Below are 20,399 nucleotides of genomic sequence, written 5' to 3' on the forward strand. Positions count from 1 at the left end.
TGTGGCAAGCATCAGATAATGCAGACTCCCTAGGGGCAATGATGGGAAGAGTTGACATACATCCTCCTCTAAAAGTGGAGAACAGCCATCCTTCTGGGATTCGGGGAGTATCCATGAAAGAGATGAATATGCTGCAGCAGTGTAAAATCCTTCAGTCTTTAAACAGCATCTGCAACAGGAACCTGTTCTTATTGTGAAGTTGGGCAGCACTTTAGGTAATCAAGTAATATTTTGAAAGGAAAAATATGAGGGGGGAAAAAAAGCAGGAGTTGACATCTCTGTGCTTAATTCCTAGGTAAGCCGTCCTTCTGTCCTGATTGCAGGCTGTTGTAGAATAAAGATTTGCAAATAGAGTTTCCATACTGTTGGGGATTCACTGCATACTAGTGGTGCAGGGTGAGGCACCCCTCCTTGAAAATCCTACACCAAAGTCAGATGGAGCCCCAAGACCAAGCCCATCTTAGTGTGCTTGGAGCTTAAACCGAGAACCAAGTACATCAGTGCATCTTCAGTGGGTTTGATCGGGAAGTAGTGATGGTACATGGTGGCGTGTATGAGCTTTTAGCGACCTACAGTGCATTTGTACAAGATCAGGGTTTTTTTCTTATATTAAAATTCTCATTGCCCAGCTAAGATAGTGAAGTCCTGGTAGGGTTGTTTTTTGGAATAAATGAAGCTATTAAACTGGCTCTTAATAAGATAGGGAATCAGCTTTGAGGTTAATGAAAACAAATAGACATCCATTGTGGACTAAAATGTGCATTTGGAGATGCAAGCCTGTCCTTCAAAGTAGCTTAATAATGTTATGGCTCCCATTGTACATGCTTAATTGCTCACAAAATGAGGATTGAATGAGAAAATACTGGGTTTTTACAAGTGTCATCTGGTTGACGTACACTTTCAGGCTATTTAGAGTTTGTAAAGCCTACCAAAATTTTAATCTGCCTTTATTGCCTAGGTTGGAAACTGCGGTTGCTAGCAGGAAGGGATGGTGAAGTAGATGTAGTTAATAACTACAACAAAGGCAGAACATGGTAGTTATCAGGAATGCTGTTTATATATTTGCTTTTTCCTCGTGTGCACTTAGGCAGGAGATGAAGGTAAGGTGAAAGTTTAATGAAACCTCTTGCTAAGCAGGAAGCATTTTGAGCCACAGATTATGGCATCTAATCCCAGCAGTCTGAATAATGAATCAACTAACATGGTTTGTTTTACATGTTTTTCTTCCAAAAACATTGAATCCTCCATTGCACATTTATTTATTTGTTACCTGGATATCCAGATTTTTATGCTGTATTATTAGAAAGAGTGGATTTTTATGAAAGTGAGGCTATGCTTTACACATACTTCAGTTAAGAGATCAGTGATCTAATTTTAGATTGCTTTATGTTGTTCTGGAGAATTTTTTTTGTTTTAATGGTAGAAACTAACAAGAGTTCAATACCACTAGAGGAGTTTTTAGAGGAATTTTTAATGCTAACTATGGGAATGAGAATGCATGGTATCTCCCTTTTTTGGTTTAAAAGATACAGTGTATGACTTGGTATATGCATGACTTCTGACAGCTCTGTTTTAAATGTCTGTAGAGATGTACTTCAGGTTGACCAAAGGCCAAGTGCTTCCATTAAGAGATGACACAAATTTTACAAAGTAGAAGTTTAATTTGGTTTTCCCTTACCTGTCTCTGTGCTGCTTTCCCTCCCACGGTACATCTCCTGAAGGTCTTCTTTGTGTCTTTTTGCCCTGTAAAAATCAGTGGTTTTGTGACAATGTAAAGAAATGTGTAAAGAAGAGCCTCTATTACAGGCCCAGCTTGTAACAAATCTGAACAGACCCAAGAGGGTGGTAGTGCTCTCACAGCAGGGAAGCATCCCAGAGATGAGAGAGCAAGTGGTGCTGTGAAGAGTAGGTGAAAATGGTTTCTTGCATTATGTTACTGCTGTATTCACAGAAGTGGGACTTTGCTATGCTCCTCCTGAATAAGGAGGAGATATTGACAGCATCTGACCTCATCTTCAGTCTTATGTCCTAACAAATGTGCAACAGGAGTTTATTTTTAGGAGTGTATGTCCATTCTTGTATCATGTCCATTCTTCAGTATCACTGACTAAGGTATTCTTCTTTCCCTTCCCTCTTATTCAGGTGCTCTGTATTTTTAGATTGTCATATATTTGGGAATTTGTTTGTTAATGTGCTGTTTAGTCTCTCTGGGAACTGCCCAAAACAATTCCTAAGTAGTAATTTATAGTCAAGCTATGCTTTGCCTTGATAGACAGCCAACTTTAATTGTAGGTAGGATTTTTGTATGTCTAAGTAGTAGACTTAAAGCGAGCCTAATGGTGCTAAACTTGAAGTATGAACATGACTGATCATCAAGCAGAGGTCTTCCAGAATCTTTCAACTGTCACTTTTTTATAATAAATGTCTGTTATGTTACAGTACAGTAAAAGCACAGTGAAGAGAGAGAATGTTAAAGTTTTACTAAACAGAAAGAGAACCAGGAGTCTCTGTTGATCAGATATGCTCTTTATAGCTCTTGCTGTTGGCTGAAAGCTGTCTGGCAGCTCATGATACTACCCAGGGTTTTTCAGTGCAGGGAAATGATCAGACCAAGGGCAAATTTTCCAAACTGAGCACTCAAACTGAATCCTTCTTAATGTAAGAACAAAATAATTATACACGTGGTCAGCTGAAAAGGTAGTCAGTTGACTTATGTGTCAAACTGTGGTACCATGAGGTCTAAAAAGAGAATAGAAGTGTGCAGATAACACTTAGATGGGATTTTCTGAGAGCTCATTTTGTCTACTGGTTGGGCTTGATGCTGGAGTGTGACAGTTCTCCTTTGGAAGGTTTAATTTGATTTGTCAGGTTACAAATTCTTGGTCTCACCGGAGTCATTATTTGATGAGTTCAATAACTTTCTACCCTCTGGGTTGCATAGTATAGGAGTGCTTTCTTTGAGCCTGTGCTTTAAGGTTAGTTATAAGGTGAATACAAACAGAGGATGTGTTATATACCACTTCCAAAGTGGTTTTGGCACACTTCAGGGCTGCACGGCTGCAGCAGGACTTTGGTGTTCACTTACACTTCACTGCTGAGGCAGAGGTTTCTATCAGTTAGGTGCCCAGGTCTGCGTTTCTTCCTTAGCATTTTCTTCAGTATAAGCTTCTGTCATGGAGTTATTGAATTTTTTTTAAAGGGACTGCTTTTCCTTCATTGGGTTTCCAAGGAAGGAGATGAACAAGTTTTCAGAACTATTATTGTGAATTCTAGGGTTAGCATCTCCTAGGTAGCCAGTTTTCATTTTAAATTGCACTGGCATTTTGCTAAGGGAAAAGAAAGTGGAAGACTTTCATTCTTTATAATTGCATTTTTGCAAAGTAGATAGCATTACTGTGTTTTATGTAGTAAACACAGAGTACCACAAACATTTTGATTATTGTTTCCTAAGGTTTGACAGCGCTGTGTGTATTTTTCTTGCCTGCCTATTGAAGTCTGTCAAATGTTTTGTCTCTCTGTGGTAAGCTGGGAAATTACTGGCAGAGGACACTTGTTACTTTAGGGTCCTAGAGAGGATCTGCAGTGGTTTTTGTTCTGTTTATTTTAAATGCCCTTTCCAAAGAAAAGGTGCGGTTGTTAATTTGGTCAGCTCTAAAGGTAGATCTGGAGATTATATGTGCTGCACACTGGCAGTTAAGGGAGTGGAAAAGTCAATTGAGGCTATTTCTACACAACGGAAAGGGTTTTCCTCTCAGACCTTGGAAAATCTTGCTGGAGGTGGATACCTGCTGCCATAACATAATCTGTATTTTTCCCTTTTTGTTTCCTTTTTAAATGTCATATGCTGAGAGAAGTCTTCTCTCTACTGATGGGTGGTTGTAAAAACAGCTTTTTTTGTGGAAAGAATATTCCACCCACTCAAAACAGAAGGAAAACCTAAAAATCATTCTGTATTTTTAATGGAATAGAGCTAAATAAACCTTTGTCTTGTGTCTAATTTATTCTTCCCTGCTTCCTGGAGATCTTTTAAGAAGAAATCAGATCACCTGTGGGTGGTTGTAAATCATTTGTTGTCTAGATTTAAACACCTACTGTGCTGCATGGGAGCTTTTTAAAGGATTTTTTTTCCAATTCTTAGGTAACAAGTAAGGATAAAAATCTTTGTTTCTACTGAGCTGCACTGTAGCAGTAAAACTGCGGTCTAAATTTGCCTTCAAGCTCTTATTTTCACAGTTTTGGATTATGGAGATTTCAAGCTGTTAATCTGGATAGTGAAAAAACAGTAGTTGTTTGGTTACTTTCATTCATCTTTACAGAGCAAAGGAAAAGGGGCAGTGCATTTTTAGAGGTTCTTCAACTTGCATCAGTTCTTACATTGTTCTCTAAGATGTAAAGCATTTCTGAAATATTGCCTGGCTATTCCATGGGATCCATAATAGAGTGTCAGTACTTGTGGGACAGCAGCTGTGCTGTTTGCCCTCAGGGTTTGTGGAATATTTTTCCTTTATGATTATAGCCTCTTCAGAGTAAAGTTGATGCATTAATGAAATAAATTCTAGCAATAATATTGGCACATCATTTGATGATGGCTATAAAACAGTTGTTACACAGAAAGCAGAAGTGTTTTCAGTGAATACTTATGCTTCTAAAAGGAGCAGGAAAGCGCATGCATTTCATTAAGATCATTTTGTTCCTTTAGTGCATTTGTAAATATGGAAAAAGTCAAATAATATTTACCAGAAGTCAGCACATAAAAATGATCTGGAGACTTAAGAAGGACTTCTGAAGAACTCTCTGGCTCCATACTGTTAACTTTCCCTAGTTCTTGAAATGCAAGAGAAATTCCAGCAAGCATACGAGTTCTGAAGTATCGATATACCAATTAAGGGTGGGAAAGTAGATCTGAAGAGCTACAGATTGACATAATTGCACAAACAACATAATGGAAATGCCAATATGTTGTGTGATTGTTTAAGAGTTTTAGAGGAAAATAAGCAGTTAAAAAAAATGAAATTGCTCAATGGAGGTAACAGTGGAAGTGTAATTCTGGGGATTGCAATTGTTAACATTTTAGCCACTACTATTTAGGAAAAATAGTACAAAATCTGTTAATATAAAAGTTAAATCAGTATGATATTCAACCATTAAAAGGAGATGTCACTGTAGTGTTGGGTTGAGTTGCTACTTATGTTGATCAAAAAGTTTAGTATTTATTAGTAGAGTCTGAAAAGAAGTGCAAAATGATGTACAGACCTTGCATATAAAAACAACAATTGTTGGTTAAAAGGAAGAATAAGGAATATTTTTATTAAGTGCTCTGAATGAGCTACTAAATGAGCATCAACTTGATGCAAATGTATTTTAGTACAGCAAAGTGTGACGTAATATCTCTATATATCCACCTATGGAGGTGGAACAGGCTTGTCATCTGGAAAGTGGGGTTTCTTGTGCATGTTGAAGAGATCTTTAATTTAGCAGAGTAAAGAGTGATGAAAATCTGTGACTGAAAGGTGATGCCACATACACTTGTAGAAGCTGGATCCTGGACTTCTTAAGTGCAAGAGGGTTTGCTATAGGATTAAACTATATTCATTTCTGGAAAATACGCTGCAACTAAACAAATGATTTAATGTAATGGAGGGTTAATGAATGAAATGTAATATCTGGAATATGCGAGCAGACTAAGTATTGCAGTCTATTACTACCTCTTGGGATCATTTATTTTTATAAAAGGGAGAGTTTCAAGGAGCATCATTAGTATCCTAGTGTTTGTTATTAAGGATTTCCTGTTGATAAAGTATGGACAAACTATAACAGAGCAGTATCTGTTTCTGTGCACTGGATTTTTGAAACAGTACCAAAGCAGATAAGTGGACAAATTCCCATAGCCAGTAAGACTTCAAAAAACAAAACAAAAAGTCGGATATAGATTGTCTGGGATTGAAGATGTAATTTCTTAACAAGTAATGTAAAAATTAAGATAAGGTGAAAATACTACAACTTACCAGTAACAGTGGGTATGTATTCAACAAATTCACAGCTTTTTGAATATATAATGTGCTGGTGAGCATCCAAGCCTAGGCAAAGCTAAGCAAAGTAAGCTGGTGCTTGAGCAGTCTGTTTTTTGGGAGTCTGATGAATACTGCTGACCTGTGACTGTCTTGAATTAGACCACTGAAGCTTCCTACACAGATATTTCCTTGTTGTTTTTTTTCTTTAGCTATTAGTAAACATGTATAGGTTCCTGTTGGTTATTTTCAGGATTTGTTATGAGCTGCTTGTAGGATCAGAAAGCTTTGCTATCCTATTTGTTGGCTTTGATTTACTTCTATCCTTTTCTCTTTGTCCTTTCCCAAGCTCTGTGTCACGCATATGATGCACTTGAAGCTTTCTCCAAGTGCTCCCTGAGCTCTATAGCTGCTCCTTGTGCTGTCTGAAGTTTTCCTCTGACACATTCACTGTTCTCCAGTCTGCTCTTATTTCAGCTGTGTGGCCCAGCCAATTTGGAAATGAGCAAAGCCTGGAAAAACATGTTCTGAAAGATCACACAGAAAGAAGATTCAAATAAGGTTTCATCCCTTAAAATGTAACAGCCTGTTTTAACCTAATTTCACAGTTATGGCAAATTATTTCTTGCTCTTGGTGCTTTCAAGTCCAGTGCTGCTGAGCATGCAGCTCTTAAAGTATCTTTGCAGTCATTGGAATCATGTTTTTGGTTGTCTAATAAAAGCAGCATTTCAGCCTGTCCCCATTCTGGCATTTGTATGTAGTCTCGTGACTAAGCCTAACAGACTGAGCACAAAAAAATGAGCTCTTGAGGGGAGTTTGGTTGGCTTTACATCTGTTAAGTAAGAGGAAGCTGTTTCACAAAACAGTAAAGTGGATGGATATGGCTTATTTTATCAGTCTACAACACAAGATAATATCTAGTGCAGATAAACTTGTTCAGATATGGATTTTTGTTATTTTTTTCTTCCTGAAAACCACAAAAAGCTAATCTACAACCTGCCAACTCCTTCTACCTCCAGTACTATCTGTTTTATTTATCTCACTGCTTTATAATTATCCAGATCTCTTCCCACATGTGTATCAGCTGGTATCATCTACAAGTTGAGTCAGGGCTAACTCTGCCTTTACCCAGCTGCCCTGGAACCCATTCCTTTGCACCAAACAATAGCATGTTCCAGTTATCAAAGGAGTGCTGTTAGGATGAGATCTCCTCCCCTAGTACATAATGTATAAAATTAGGCAGATATCAGCTACAGATGTGTGAAGTGGCAATACATGAACTTTTGTTCATACATCATCTTTTGTTAAAATCTTATTTACAGTACTTGTAGTATTGCACTTCTGAAGGTCCATTTTTAATATTCTCCATGAATATGCCTTCAGCTTCATTGCAAAGCTGTCAGCTTTTATCTAGAGAACTATATGACAGGCACTTAATTGTGGAAACGTTGACCTTGTTTATTTTTAAAGCATGAGGAATTCAAAGGGAAAGTTATGTTTTTCCTTGGTTCCCTTGAGAAACATTCATTCATCCCACATTCATCCCATCTAACAATCACTCTTTGTCACTGTAAAACATCCCTGGGCCATCTCCCACCCCAGGCAGCCACATCCTTTTATGTGGGGCAGAGCGGGAGGCTGCTGGTTCTACAAAACAAGGGGAAGAGTCTTGCTTTCACTGCAGTGAATCATGAGCTTTCCATTTGATCCCAGTTTCAGGTTTAAATATGCTGAATGACACTGAGATTCCTCATGCATGGTTTTTCTTATAGTTTTGTGCTGTGAGTACAGCTTGGGAAACTAAGGAGAGGAACGCGTTTGCAGAGCCATGTCTGAATGATCAGAGGGGAAGAGGACAGGAGGAAAGTGATGGGAGAGGAGGCAATACAGGTTGTGTTTCTGAGGTGGCTGTCAGATAGCTGAGATTTAGGTATGTGCAGAATGGGAGAGAGCTGGAAGCTAATGAAATACCCTTGGAGTCATCAATAATGCTTGTGCCATGTAATGGATAAGTTTTCTTCAACTCTGTTCATCAGTATTGATTAATAACAGCACTTCCCAGTAATTAATAATTGGGATAATTATGTTACATTACAGATATTGAATGGGAATTTGTCATCCTTAGAGGTTTCACTTTTTACTGTTTACAGTACACTACAGTCTTTTCACTCTCTTCAGATATTGTTGGTTACATGTATAGGGAAGCTGTAGCACACCTTTGGGTTCTGTTTAAGACTAAAAGGAACTCATGTGGTTTTTTTTTTTTTTTTTTGCAATATTTCTGTTGAGTACTCTTGCCTAGTTGGAACAGTGCATTTAACTTGGGTGATTAGCTTTCTCATTCAGTTCTATTCTATGCTTAAATGGTTGCATTTCTAAAAAAAAAAAAAAAACACATTGAATTTAATTTCATTATTTCATACTTTTAAACAAAAGCAGTAATTTATTGATGTCAAGATACAGTAATAAGAAAATGAATACTTTTTTCATTCCCATTTATACGTACACGAATGCTTTAATAATAACTGAAGTTATATTTTTAACTTGTCCATACTTATCTAATTGACCTTAACTGTTCTCATCACCGGTTTCATTTTTATTTTAATTTTACTTTTCTGATTTTTTTTTTCAGAATGAAAGTATTTAGATAAGTATACAGATTTCCTTGACCATTCATGGGAAAAGATAACCCCAGATTAAAATGAAGTGCACTCGTGGTTTTTGGTTTGGAACAACTAAGGAATTTCAGTTTGTAATTGCAAGCTTATTATAGATTTATTCTATTAAATGCAGAAATAGCAATACTACATAAAATGGTCTTCTGTGACAATATACCAGGTTTGAAATATGATCTGAAACGTTTTAAAATGGTTATGAGAAAATTCTGCTTTGTATTTGTAGTGTGGGGTTGTTGTTGTTTCAGAGTTTGTTTTAATGCACAGTAACTAAATGTGGATGGCAGCATTAAGAGTCTTAAAACCGCAATGACAATACATCTTCTGTAGCTGATTTCATAGATTCATAGATACATTAGGTTGGAAAGGACCTACAAGATCATCTAGTCCAACCATCCTCCTATCACTATCCCTACCCAACTACTAAATCAAATCCCTTAGCACCTCATCTAAACGCTTCTTGAACAGCGCTAGGGACGGTGCCTCAACCACCTCCCTAGGCAGGCCATTCCAGTGCCTGACCACTCTTTCAGAAAAAAAATGTTTCCTCAGGTCTAATCTAAATCTTCCCCGGCGCAACTTGTGGCCATTCCCTCTCGTCCTGTCATAGTTTATCAGGGAGAAGAGGCCCACCCCCTCCTCACCACAACCCCCCTTCAGGAAGTGGTAGAGTGCAATAAGGTCTCCTCTGAGCGTCCTCTTCTCCAGACTAAACAATCCCAGCTCTCTCAGCCACTTCTCATAAGACTTGTGCTCCAGACCCCTCACCAGTTTTGTTGCCCTTCTCTGAACACGCTCCAGGGCCTCAATGTCCTTCTTGTAGTGAGGGGCCCAAAACTGAACACAGTACTCGAGGTGCGGCTGTACCAGAGCTGAGTACAGGGGCATGATCACCTCCCTGCTCCTGCTGGCTACACTATTTCTAATACAGGCCAGGATGCTGTTGGCCTTCTTGGCCACCTGGGCACACTGCCGGCTCATGTTGAGCCGAGCATCAACCAACACCCCCAGGTCCTTTTCTTCTCTACATTCTTCAAGCCATTCTGCCCCAAGCCTATAGCATTGCATGGGGTTATTGTGGCCAAAGTGCAGGACCCGGCACTTGGCCTTATTGAACCTCATCCCATTGAGCTCAGCCCAGCTGTTCAGCCTATCCAAATCCCGCTGAAGGGCCTCCCTACCCTCAGGCAGAGTCAACACAATAGTCAACACATCCTCCCAACTTGGTGTCATCTGCAAACTTATTGAGGGTACACTCAATCCCCTCGTCTAGGTCATCAATAAAGATATTAAACAAGATGGGCCCCAATACTGACCCTTGGGGGACATCACTCATAACAGGATGCCAGCTGGACTTAACTCCATTAACCACTACCCTCTGGGCACGGCCCTCCAGCCAGTTCTCCACCCAGAGAAGAGTGAACCTGTCCACACCATGGGCTGCCAGTTTCCCCAGGAGAATACTGTGGGAGACCGTGTCAAAGGCCTTGCTGAAGTCCAGGTAGACTACATCAGCAGCCTTTCCCTCATCTACCTGTCTGGTCACCCAGTCATAGAAGGAGATGCGATTGGACAAGCATGACCTGCCCCTTGTGAACCTGTGCTGGCTGGGTCTGATCCCCTGGTTGCTATGCACATGCCATGTGATCTCCCTCAAGGTCATCTGCTCCATAACTTTCCCTGATACCAAGGTCAGGCTGACAGGCCTGTAGTTCCCCGGGTCTTCCTTATGGCCTTTCTTGTGGATGGGAGTCACATCGGCAAGCCTCCAATCTTGTGGGACCTCTCCAGATAACCAGGAATGCTGATAGATGGTAGAAAGCACCTTGGCAATCACCTCTGCCAGCTCTCTCGGCACCCTTGGGTGGATTCCATCTGGTCCCATGGACTTGTGACTGTTCAGATGGAGAGTCTCTGACTGTCTCTGCTTGGATCACAGGGGGTGTATTATGTGCTCTGTCACAGACTTCCAGGTCAGGGCAAGTACCTTGAGGATAATTGCTCTGTCTATTAAAGACAGATGTGAAGAAGGCATTGAGAACCTCAGCCTTTTCCTTATCATCTGTGGTTACATTCTCTGCCACATCAAGTAAAGGAGAAAAGTTCTCCTTAGTTCTTCTCTTGCTGTTAATATATTTGTAAAAGGTTTTTCTGTTTTTCTTTACTGCAGTAGCCAGTCGAAGTTCGAGCTGGGCTTTAGCATTTCTAACTTTCTGCCTGCAAATCTTGGCCAGTTCTCTGTAGTCACCCCAAGTAGCCTGTCCCATCTTCCAGAGGCCGTAGACTCTCTTTTTTTCTCTCAGAGTCTCAATAGAAGTTCCTGGTTCATCCACGCTGGTCTTTTTCTCCTCTGGCTCGACTTACGGGACTCTGAGACAGCCTGCTCCTGTGCCTTTAAGATTTCCATCTTGAGGAGCATCCAGGCTTCCTGGACCCCTTTACCCCTCAGGAGCAAGTCCCAAGGGACCCTTGCAACAAGCATCCTGAACAGGTCAAAGTCTGCCCTCTGGAAGTCCAAGGTGATAGTTTTGCTAGTCACCCTCTTGACATCACCCAGAATAGCAAACTCCACCATTTCATGGTTGCTCTGGCCAAGACAATCTCCAACCTTCACATCTCCTACTAGTCCTTCTCTGTTAGTGAAGAGCAGGTCTAGCAAGGCATCTCCCCTGGTAGACTCTTGCACCAGCTGTGTCAGGAAGCAATCTTCCACACACTCATTTCATACTTATGTGTGAATACTGAGGCCAGAAATTGTATGTGGTCATAGGATCATCTCACAGATTCATGGGATGGCTTGGAGTGGATGGAACCTTAATGCCCATCCAGTTCCAACCCCCCTGCCATGAGTAGGGACACCTCCCACTAAATCAGGCTGTCCAGGGCCCCATCCAGCCTGGACTTGAACACCTCTAGGGATGGGGCATTCGCAACTTCTCAGGGCAGCCTGAGCCAGTACCTCACCACCCTCATAGTGAAGAACTTCTGATATCTAACCTAAATCTCCCCTCTTTTAATTTAAAGCATTTGACCTTTGTCCTAATACTACACTCCCTGATAAAAAAAGACCCTATTTCAGCACTTTTAGGTACTGGGAGTCTGCAGTGTGGTATCCTAGAACCTTCTCTTCTCCAGGATTTACAAGCCAAGCTCTCTCTTCCTTTCTAGGTAGGAGAGGTACTCCAGCCTTCTGATCATACTTGTGGCACTGGTCATATCAAAGAAGTCAATCAGATGCGAATATTTATATATGACGTATGAAGGCTGCTTCAACATAATAAAATAGGAGGCATTACTTTTGGCCCACATTATCAGAGGCAGGTGTAGGTGGTATGACAGTAGGGGTTGGACCTTCCCAACAATATTCCATTATTTTTTGTTGCTGTGTGACAACAGATGGGCAGTCTGACAAAATGGCATCTGAATAGAAGTGCATCTGAAGCAAAAGTGTGGAATTGAATTCCTCTGTAAGGAAAAATTTGCACCCCTTGACAATTGCTGAATATTTATGGGACCAAACAGCATGTGGATAGTGAGGCAGTGGGTGGTACATTACAGCAGTGTGAAGATGAGCCACGTTCTGGGTGGCCATGCAGGTTTTTACAAGTGCGGCATTTTGGCTTTCGTTCATTGCTGGAAAAAAAATGCCTAGCTGGTGGTGGTGACTGTTGAAAAATAGTGTTCTGTAGCTGAGAATTTGCTCTATCAAATTGTGTTGTTGTGCTCTTTATTGTAGTCTCCATGGAAATAAGTAGGAGGCATTACTTTCAGAGCGACCTACATATGTATGCATCTGTATATGTGTTTATGTAAAATCAACTATACGTATATTTGTAAAAACCTGTGTGTTATATATACACTTATACTATGCATTTATACTTACATAGTATATACACATGCTTTTAGCAGCAGGCCATTTTGTCACGGTTTTGAAAGCATGATGTCTTGCTCCTGGAGATCTACCCTAGATTTCAGAGGAACGCTGTTAAATTTTTAAATTTGTGTATCAAAGTACACAATCATTAACACTTTTTTCTTTCACCTGGATTGACTTAAAATCCTGCTCCCAAGAGATCTATACTAGTAAATAATACCTTTTCTGTTTAACAGATTAAGAATAGATTCGATAGATTCACATTTCCTCTCAGACCTCTGTTGTGTAGCTCTGTTCTCCTGTGGTTGAAAGAATTTGTATTTCTGCGTGCAAATATCTCTAGATTTTTTTTTTTTTTTACGTAAATATCCTCTCAGTAATGTCATCTTAGCCTCTCAGCCTCTCACTCTGATGCAGGCTGGTTGAGAACCATATTGCTTTTATTGCAAGACTTAAAGGATTTTTTTCTATCAGATCTTCTCAACTAAATTAAAATACTATCAGTAAAATGTTGATGATAACCTTCTTTCATCTCTATCTTCTGCAGATTATTCTGCTTGCTTCCAATCCTGACAGAATGCTATAGATTTGTTCCTTTTGCTGTTTTCTGTAGAATACTAGGCTTATGTTGAACATTTCTTTGTCCCATACATGTGTTTCTTATAAACCCTCTTGATGAAATGCTTTTTGACACAACAGTGTTGAAAGGATCGTAGCAGCACAGTTTCAGTCCTTCAGATCTAGTCAACTTTAAATGAAGTGTTCATTAAAATACTTGTTCCATTGCTGTTGTGATTTTTTGATAGTCAGATTTTCTGTCACTACTAGCCGGTATTCAGCAATTCTCACCATTTGAGATACCAGGATTGCAATTAAGCCCAAAGATGTTTCACCCATTCATAGTAAGATTCTTGCTAGGTACATATTGTGTGTGAGATAAAATGTACCTTTAGACCCACATCCAAGAAGCTGTATGGAGCTTCTGTCTGCACAACCCTATCTTAGATGCTTTCTCCCATTGAGAAGGTGAGGGACCTACAAATGAGAACAGTCATTTAAAATCGAGCACTTAGTGGGTGATCACTGGGAAAAGTGGAGGAGTGTGTCTTGTTTCTGAGCCCTTCCTATGGCTCCTATGTCTTTTACAGAGCTTTAGGAGGAGCCTTTTGATTATTCACAAGAACCATTGATCAAGTAGAGGTGCTTTTCACTTTTCTTAAAAAAAAAAAAAAAAATCAAGGAAAAAAAAATCTGGAGAGTGAGATAACAAGGGAGCTTCGTATAGAGACCTCCATGCTTATCTTATGCATCTATCAGAGTTGGAGGGACATGTTCCATAAAGAGAAACAGGTAGGTGGATTAACTCAGAATGTGGAACTGATGTATTTTAATATGGTGTTAAAGGAAATATCTGAAGCTTGGTGTAGATAAGTTGTATCAGCAGAAGACAATGGAAAAGACAAGTGTTTGGTAGGGTTACAAATGTGCAAGAGGAGTCTGGTTTTAATTACTGTCTGAATTCAGTGTGGTATTCCCTACTGAATTACGAGTATATTGTTTTCAGAAATAGTCAAATACTTTAATTGCTACTCCTATTATTCTTTCTTGTATTCTTTTTGAAAAATGAAGACCTCATCGTAGGTAAGCAGTGAGATCATCAGAACTCACTCTTTTTTCCAATTGTTTGTATGGCAGATAGCCAGTCGTGTTATATAGATGGCTGTGTCAGGCAAATAGCTAGCTGTCTGTGTTTTCTAGTTTACTCTGTTTCAACCTTAAATAAATAAATCAGTAAGAAGGTGATACTTAGAGACAGAAATGGGTGATTTGAACAAACAAACATAGGAAGAAAAACCATCCTGGAAGTATTAGACCCAGTAAAAAGCAGCAACATTCAACTTCATAAATAAGGTGTGGGAAAACAAAGCTATGTGAAACTATATGGTCATAATGCTTTTTAGTATTGAGCTGGAAAATCAGTCTGGGCTCAGTAATGCATTCTGTTGTACTCAGGTTGCATATGATTGCTCTTCTTACTGATTAATATATTGCTGATAGTCCTTTCATGGTATTGTTAAGTCTCTGTAACCTTTGACATGGAATATTTACACCATTGATCTCAGTCTCTCTCATGCAGACATCAGTAATACCTTTATCACCCTGGCTGATAGCAGGAAGCCAGATGTGCAGGGACATACTTTAACTCAGAGTGAGCCTGTATCCAGCTGGGGTTAGGACTTGCAGCTCAGCCTTTGCAATCTCAAGGTGTCCTTTCCATGCATGCAGGCTGCTTGACGCCTGATATTTGTTTAGCACTAGATCCTTTCAAGATCTGCTTTTTTCTCCCTTACAGGGCTGCTGGCCCGATTGAAACAATTGGATGCTAGACTATTGGGAAAAGGACAAAGGGAGCATTCCTATTCATTCCAGCAATAAATAATGCTTCAGTGTGTGACACCATGCAAGTCCTTTGCTCTTTTTTTTGCTGTTCTAAATTTTAGGATTCTTCAGAAGCCTTGTAATGTTTGATGTTTAGCAACAAAGACAGACGGCCTACTTTTTGAATTATAGCTGTCCCAAGATCTTAGAAGAAGACAGAAGCGTGGATTACTGAAGCGTTAGGCCTCTGATTGCCTTCATGTGCTATTAATTTCATGAAATTCCGCCAGTGATGTTGTAAATAAGCTTTTACCAACCAAGCAGTCTAGTTCTGCCTCATCTCTGAAACAGACTTGGCAGTTGGGATTTTCCCGCTTTAACTACAGTAATGTCTAAAATACAGTCTGTATGTGTATATTGTATCAAGAATGGAAACAAGATCTCTTCAAGATTACTTTCACATGACCATGTTCTGTCTGCTCTTGCAGTGGGGAGATATAAATGTTAAAATTACACCAATCTGAAACAAATTATTTCGAGTCCTAGAATGTCTTTATCAAAGTAAATGCAGGAAGGCTCTCCTGGGAACTGAGGTGGGTTTTGTGTTGCACAGGGTTAGTAGCATGTTGAGAGTAGAAACTTGGCTCATGTGCTAGAAATTGGTAACCTGAGAGGTCTAACCTTGGCCACAGTTTAGATTTAAGTATTGTGAGGAACAGGGCAAGCAAGTTACTCCTCATTCATTTTTCAGGTACAAGAATGAGACCTATACATTCATTTATCTGGAATGAATGGAAACCCGTCTTCCAGTTTAAAGCTACAGTCTAAAGCCTGCTATTTTTATTGTATTGCATAGCTCCAAAGTCTTGTGTCCTATATGACTCACAGCTTAGAAGGGGAGGCTGAGATAATAGGGTAAAGTAATTCATTTTAAAGTCACGCACTACAGTCTTATTGATTCATGACCCATCATGTATGGTTATTAAGATCTACAGCTGATATTTCATATAATAAATTGTAGAAGTAGTGGCCTTTAGTTCCGAAGACTGGTGGAGGCTTGAGTCATTTTTTAAAATCACTGAGCAGGGAACTATTTATCCCTTGGCACTGAGTTGGGGACGTGCGTGGTAGTGACCTGTGACTTGATTAAAGTGTTATTAGCCATCATGCTAATGCTAGCCCAGCATTAGCATAATGGCTTTATATATTTTATGACATTAATATGTTATCTACTAAATTAGGTTTTTCAAATTAATTGTATATGTTTTAAGCATTTAACTATGCTTATAGTTTGTTATTAGTGCATGTTTAAAACTTGAGTATGTTTAGACTATAATCTTCAGGTTGAGTATTTTAAAAACCAGATTCTCAAATTTGTTCTTAGTCATCAAGCTAAACAAAAATTAATTCTCTGAATACAGAAAAGCGGCACTGATTTTTAACTGAAAGCTCTGAAACTGTACGTGGGTTGATGTCTTCAAGATATGGTAGGGTAGGAAAGAGGCCTGATGGAACATAACTTGCCCAAGAAGAATAAGGAGAGTAGCCCTCAAAAAATGTAAACCAGGGTGAGAAGTCATGGGCAACTATAGAAATCATCCTGTTGACTACATGTATTTTGTCATTTTCAACAGCACTGAATGAGTTCATGCTCACTTAATGTTTTGCTGCTATAAAAGAGCTACCTTTTAGTACTGCAGGATTCTTGCTGTAGATTGTAAAGATTATTTACACCTCAATTTATTTTTCAGCCCATTGGCCATAATTAAAAATGGAATTTGTGCTCTCCAGAACCCCTGCTGGAGACTTTCACCTTGTAGGAGAAAAGAGGATTAGATGGGATGATTTACTGGGCTCGTGCATAGTCCCCTGACTGTTCTGTGGCACTGAGCCTAAAGAAAGCTGAAACGGTATCCAGTCTTCTCTGGCAGCTGTTCACACCATGAGCAGAGCAAATCCTATCCCCTGTAATAAAGCCCTGTCCTGTTCCTTCCAAATTTTCCTGAGTTTTTGATGTGTGCAGGCTCTTGGTAGAACAAAGTTAAGGTTGGAGAAGACAGCCTTTTGGAGGCTGGAATCTGTGACCATGTTTGTGTTATGTGCCTTATGCTCTGCCCACAAAAAGTGCAGAAAATAATTTCCTACAGTCATCATGCTCTGCTGTAAGAGAGGGAATCAGAAATGCTACTCACAATCAAAGCTACAACATTTGATCATTGCACTGTGATTCTTTTTCAGATTTTTCAGACTTGTTACTAAAGCCAGACAGAAATGCAGTCAGAAATCTGGCAGGGGCTGGCTTGCATGCTTGCTTGCTTTTTTTTCCCCTGCTAAGCCAGAAAAGAATATGAAGGAATATGTTGCTGTGCCCAGCTCCTACCACAGCATTTTAAAAAACTGTGCATTTCTTCTGAGTGGTGGTTCTGTGAGATGGCAAGGCTGCTCTTTGTTAGGGTGAGTGTTCAGGGTCATTATGTCTTTTGAAATATCTGTAAGCAACTTATTGTTTTCATAGGTGCTCTTGAGTGTGCTTTTCTTGAACATGGAGTCATGTCATCACTTGGTAATAGTGAGGAAGCACTTCAATTTAAAAAAAAAAACAACAAAAAAAACCCCAACAATTAATACCTAAATACCACTTTGGTCACCTCAGGGTGACATCATGCAAGCTGCCTCAGAAGGGAAGGGAGAAGATCCAGAGGAAGGCTGGCTAAGGCCATTTGCTCTGCAGGAAGTTATATCAGAGAGGATGATTCTGTGAGAGAGGAACTTAAAAAAGAAAACCCTAGAGAAATGGCTTGTGAGAACAGGAAAGCTGCATGGCATAGCTGATGGCTTGCAGGAGACCCACCTTTAGGCCTCTGATCCAATTCAAGTACAGTGAGAACTTGCAGCGGTTCAGTTAACACATCTACTCTGCACGTGTGTTATTTGTTACTATTGTTCACTGAACACTTGTTACATGGCTACTTCTGTTGATAATGTGAACTCCTTGAGTAATACACTAGTTTTGATGCGCTCCAGGTGAATTTTTTGCTGTGCTGTGTGCTTTGACTTGCCAGGGATACTTCTTCATGATGCAGAAATGTCAATAACCTTCAACACTTTCTCAGCATAGTGAAAAAGTGTAGATATATGTAAAAGCTACTTGTAGAAATGTTATCCCTTGGCAAATCCACTTAAATAATAAGGCTTTTCTGTTAGAAAAAGCAACAAATAGGTTCCTTGATTTGAAGAATTTTTCAGTTTATCTCAAAACTGTCATTGCATCTCTCACCTTTTAGAAATCAGAAATACTTCAAGGTGATACATGGGCAGCACCACCAGTACCTGGTTTGACTGCTGGAAGTAGTACATTTATTTAGGCTGAGTGAGAGAGAGAGTGTATTTCCAGCTTAAAATAATGCTTCCCAGATTATATTTGGGCAAATATTCAGTGTTCTGTTTTGTACTTGTTTCCCAGACAGTCTGTGGTGTACCTGTGAGACAGAGCTGTCTGCATCTGTCTTAGTGAGGAAAAATCCCATGTAATGTTGTCTTCATGTTTGGTTTCTTCTGCTCCCAATCTTAAAGCATGTGGCAAAATTAGTAACCGGGTAGCATTTGTACTTTCATCCTTGATTAAAGATGAGTGTGGTGAAGGAATATCCACACATGTAATCAATCTAGCTGCTGGAAGTCACAATTTCAGCACTAAAATGAAACGGAGAGAGACACCAGTGAACAATATGGGCACACTCCAACGTTCATTGAAGTCAATGGGAAACTTGTCTTTTTACTTCAAAGGGGATTGGACTGAGCCCTCCAAGATCATATTAAAGGACTTAGGAGTCATAAGTGCTTACTGTGGACATACTGCAGTACCAGAGCTAGAGAAAAACTATAGGTGGATTCTAATTTCACCAACTGCCTTAATACTTTCAGTTGTTCTTTGTTGACATAGTTGGCTGCATAGGGTGGGATTAGGTGGTGATTTGCCTGATGATTTGTTGTTTCACTGCTGCCTCATGGTATCCTTTTAACAATCTAGTTTTTGTGTATATATAGTCTCCTTGTATGCTGATACAATTCTCGTTTTAGTTATTGCACGTGGTTTTCTGTGAGAGAAAAACTAGTAGCTTATATGAGTTGTAGTGTTGCTGTTTTCTAATGTCTGTTTTACAATTCCTGCCCGACGGTGGGACCCTGCAAAGAGTTAAAGAATTGGCTTTCCCATGCCCTGGTGCAATACAAAGTCTAGTTGAGTGGTGGCCCATTTGAAGATCTGTTGTCTTTGCTTATGGTATTTATCTCCTCAGTTTCATCTGCATCAATCTCGCACACATTTTTTGAAGTGGATAAACAGAACACAGTGAGCATTTTGTCTTTTCACAAAAAACAGGCTTCAGGCTTCACTTGTGTTAATAAATGGTATGAGTTTTGTGGCTTGGGCAATTAATAAGGATTCATCCTATAAAATAGATAATGCATCACCATTTAGTACATCTGATGTGAAGCCTACAATGTAATGGTTAAAGAAGTAGAAAAAACTTTATTTTCTGCAGGTGTTACTGCTCTTAGGGGGAAGATGCTGTGAGTTTGGCTTTCAGGACAGCGCTGGAAGACTGCTTTTCTCCCCCCTGCATGTCTGTAGCCTTGTATTTAGAGCCACATTGGTAACTTTCTCCATTCATTCATTGAATTGATAATAATAATAATAAAAAAACTGGATCAAATGGAAAAGATGAAGTTTTTACATCTTTTGTAAAGTGTCTGGAACACACTGGAAGTTACCTGAATCAAAGCCTTGAATTTAGAAACCCCAGAGAGGATTTACTCTTTGCTTCAAATTTTGCACTACTAGTGGAAAATGTTTGGGTTTTGATTAGAAAGATGTGGTTTACAGGTGTGGCAAAGGTGCCAAGGATTTCAGGGGAAGTAAGAGTGCTGAAAGAATGATTCACTTTTTGTTAACTGTTTTTTGATTTTACTTATTTTGGTATGACATGCTTTTTCCTGTTAGGCAATAAGAAGACCAGAGGGAATAGAGTGGCCTGCTTTGTGTCTGCAGTGTTGAAAATAAACTATGTTTTAATTGTGCTTGTAACTGTTGTATATAAATATCTGCTTGCCTGTATGTAACTGTAGTATCTTTGTTTCTTTCCTTATACAGAGAAGAGTCAAAGATGTCATATCTCCAATTGTATTTGAAGCTTCTTACAGCCTTGGGGAGCATGTAATAGAAAGAGGAAAAGAAGACAAGGAACTACCTCCTCTCAAACCCATTCTCCGCTGGAAGAAAGGCCAAAAGATTGCACAAAGGAATCAGGTTGGGTTTGAATTATTTTATTTCCCTAGACTTGTGGCTCTCTGATCCTGAACTGGCAACAGAAGTGGATGTAAAAAGTGGTTGCGAACCTTAGAGTTATTTGTGCACAGTGCTGTCCTTACTATCACTGATATTAGTGCTTCTCTGTGAGGTA

The 20,399-nt window shown here is 39.5% G+C and overlaps 1 protein-coding gene across 1 annotated transcript in view; it reads left to right on the forward strand.

The window, feature by feature from the left end:
- The window catches only part of ITGA9 (integrin subunit alpha 9), a 212,313-nt gene that overhangs the window by 82,661 nt on the left and 109,253 nt on the right, over positions 1–20,399 (forward strand). The window contains exon 16 of the mRNA XM_065752710.1: positions 20,090–20,245. Coding sequence (XP_065608782.1) covers positions 20,090–20,245 — 156 coding nt within the window. The remainder of the gene's footprint in view (positions 1–20,089; positions 20,246–20,399) is intronic.

Source organism: Cyrtonyx montezumae, unplaced genomic scaffold, assembly GCF_038088225.1.
Source record: "Cyrtonyx montezumae isolate F1298 unplaced genomic scaffold, pur_monq_1.0 scaffold_8, whole genome shotgun sequence".
Lineage (NCBI taxonomy): Eukaryota > Metazoa > Chordata > Aves > Galliformes > Odontophoridae > Cyrtonyx > Cyrtonyx montezumae.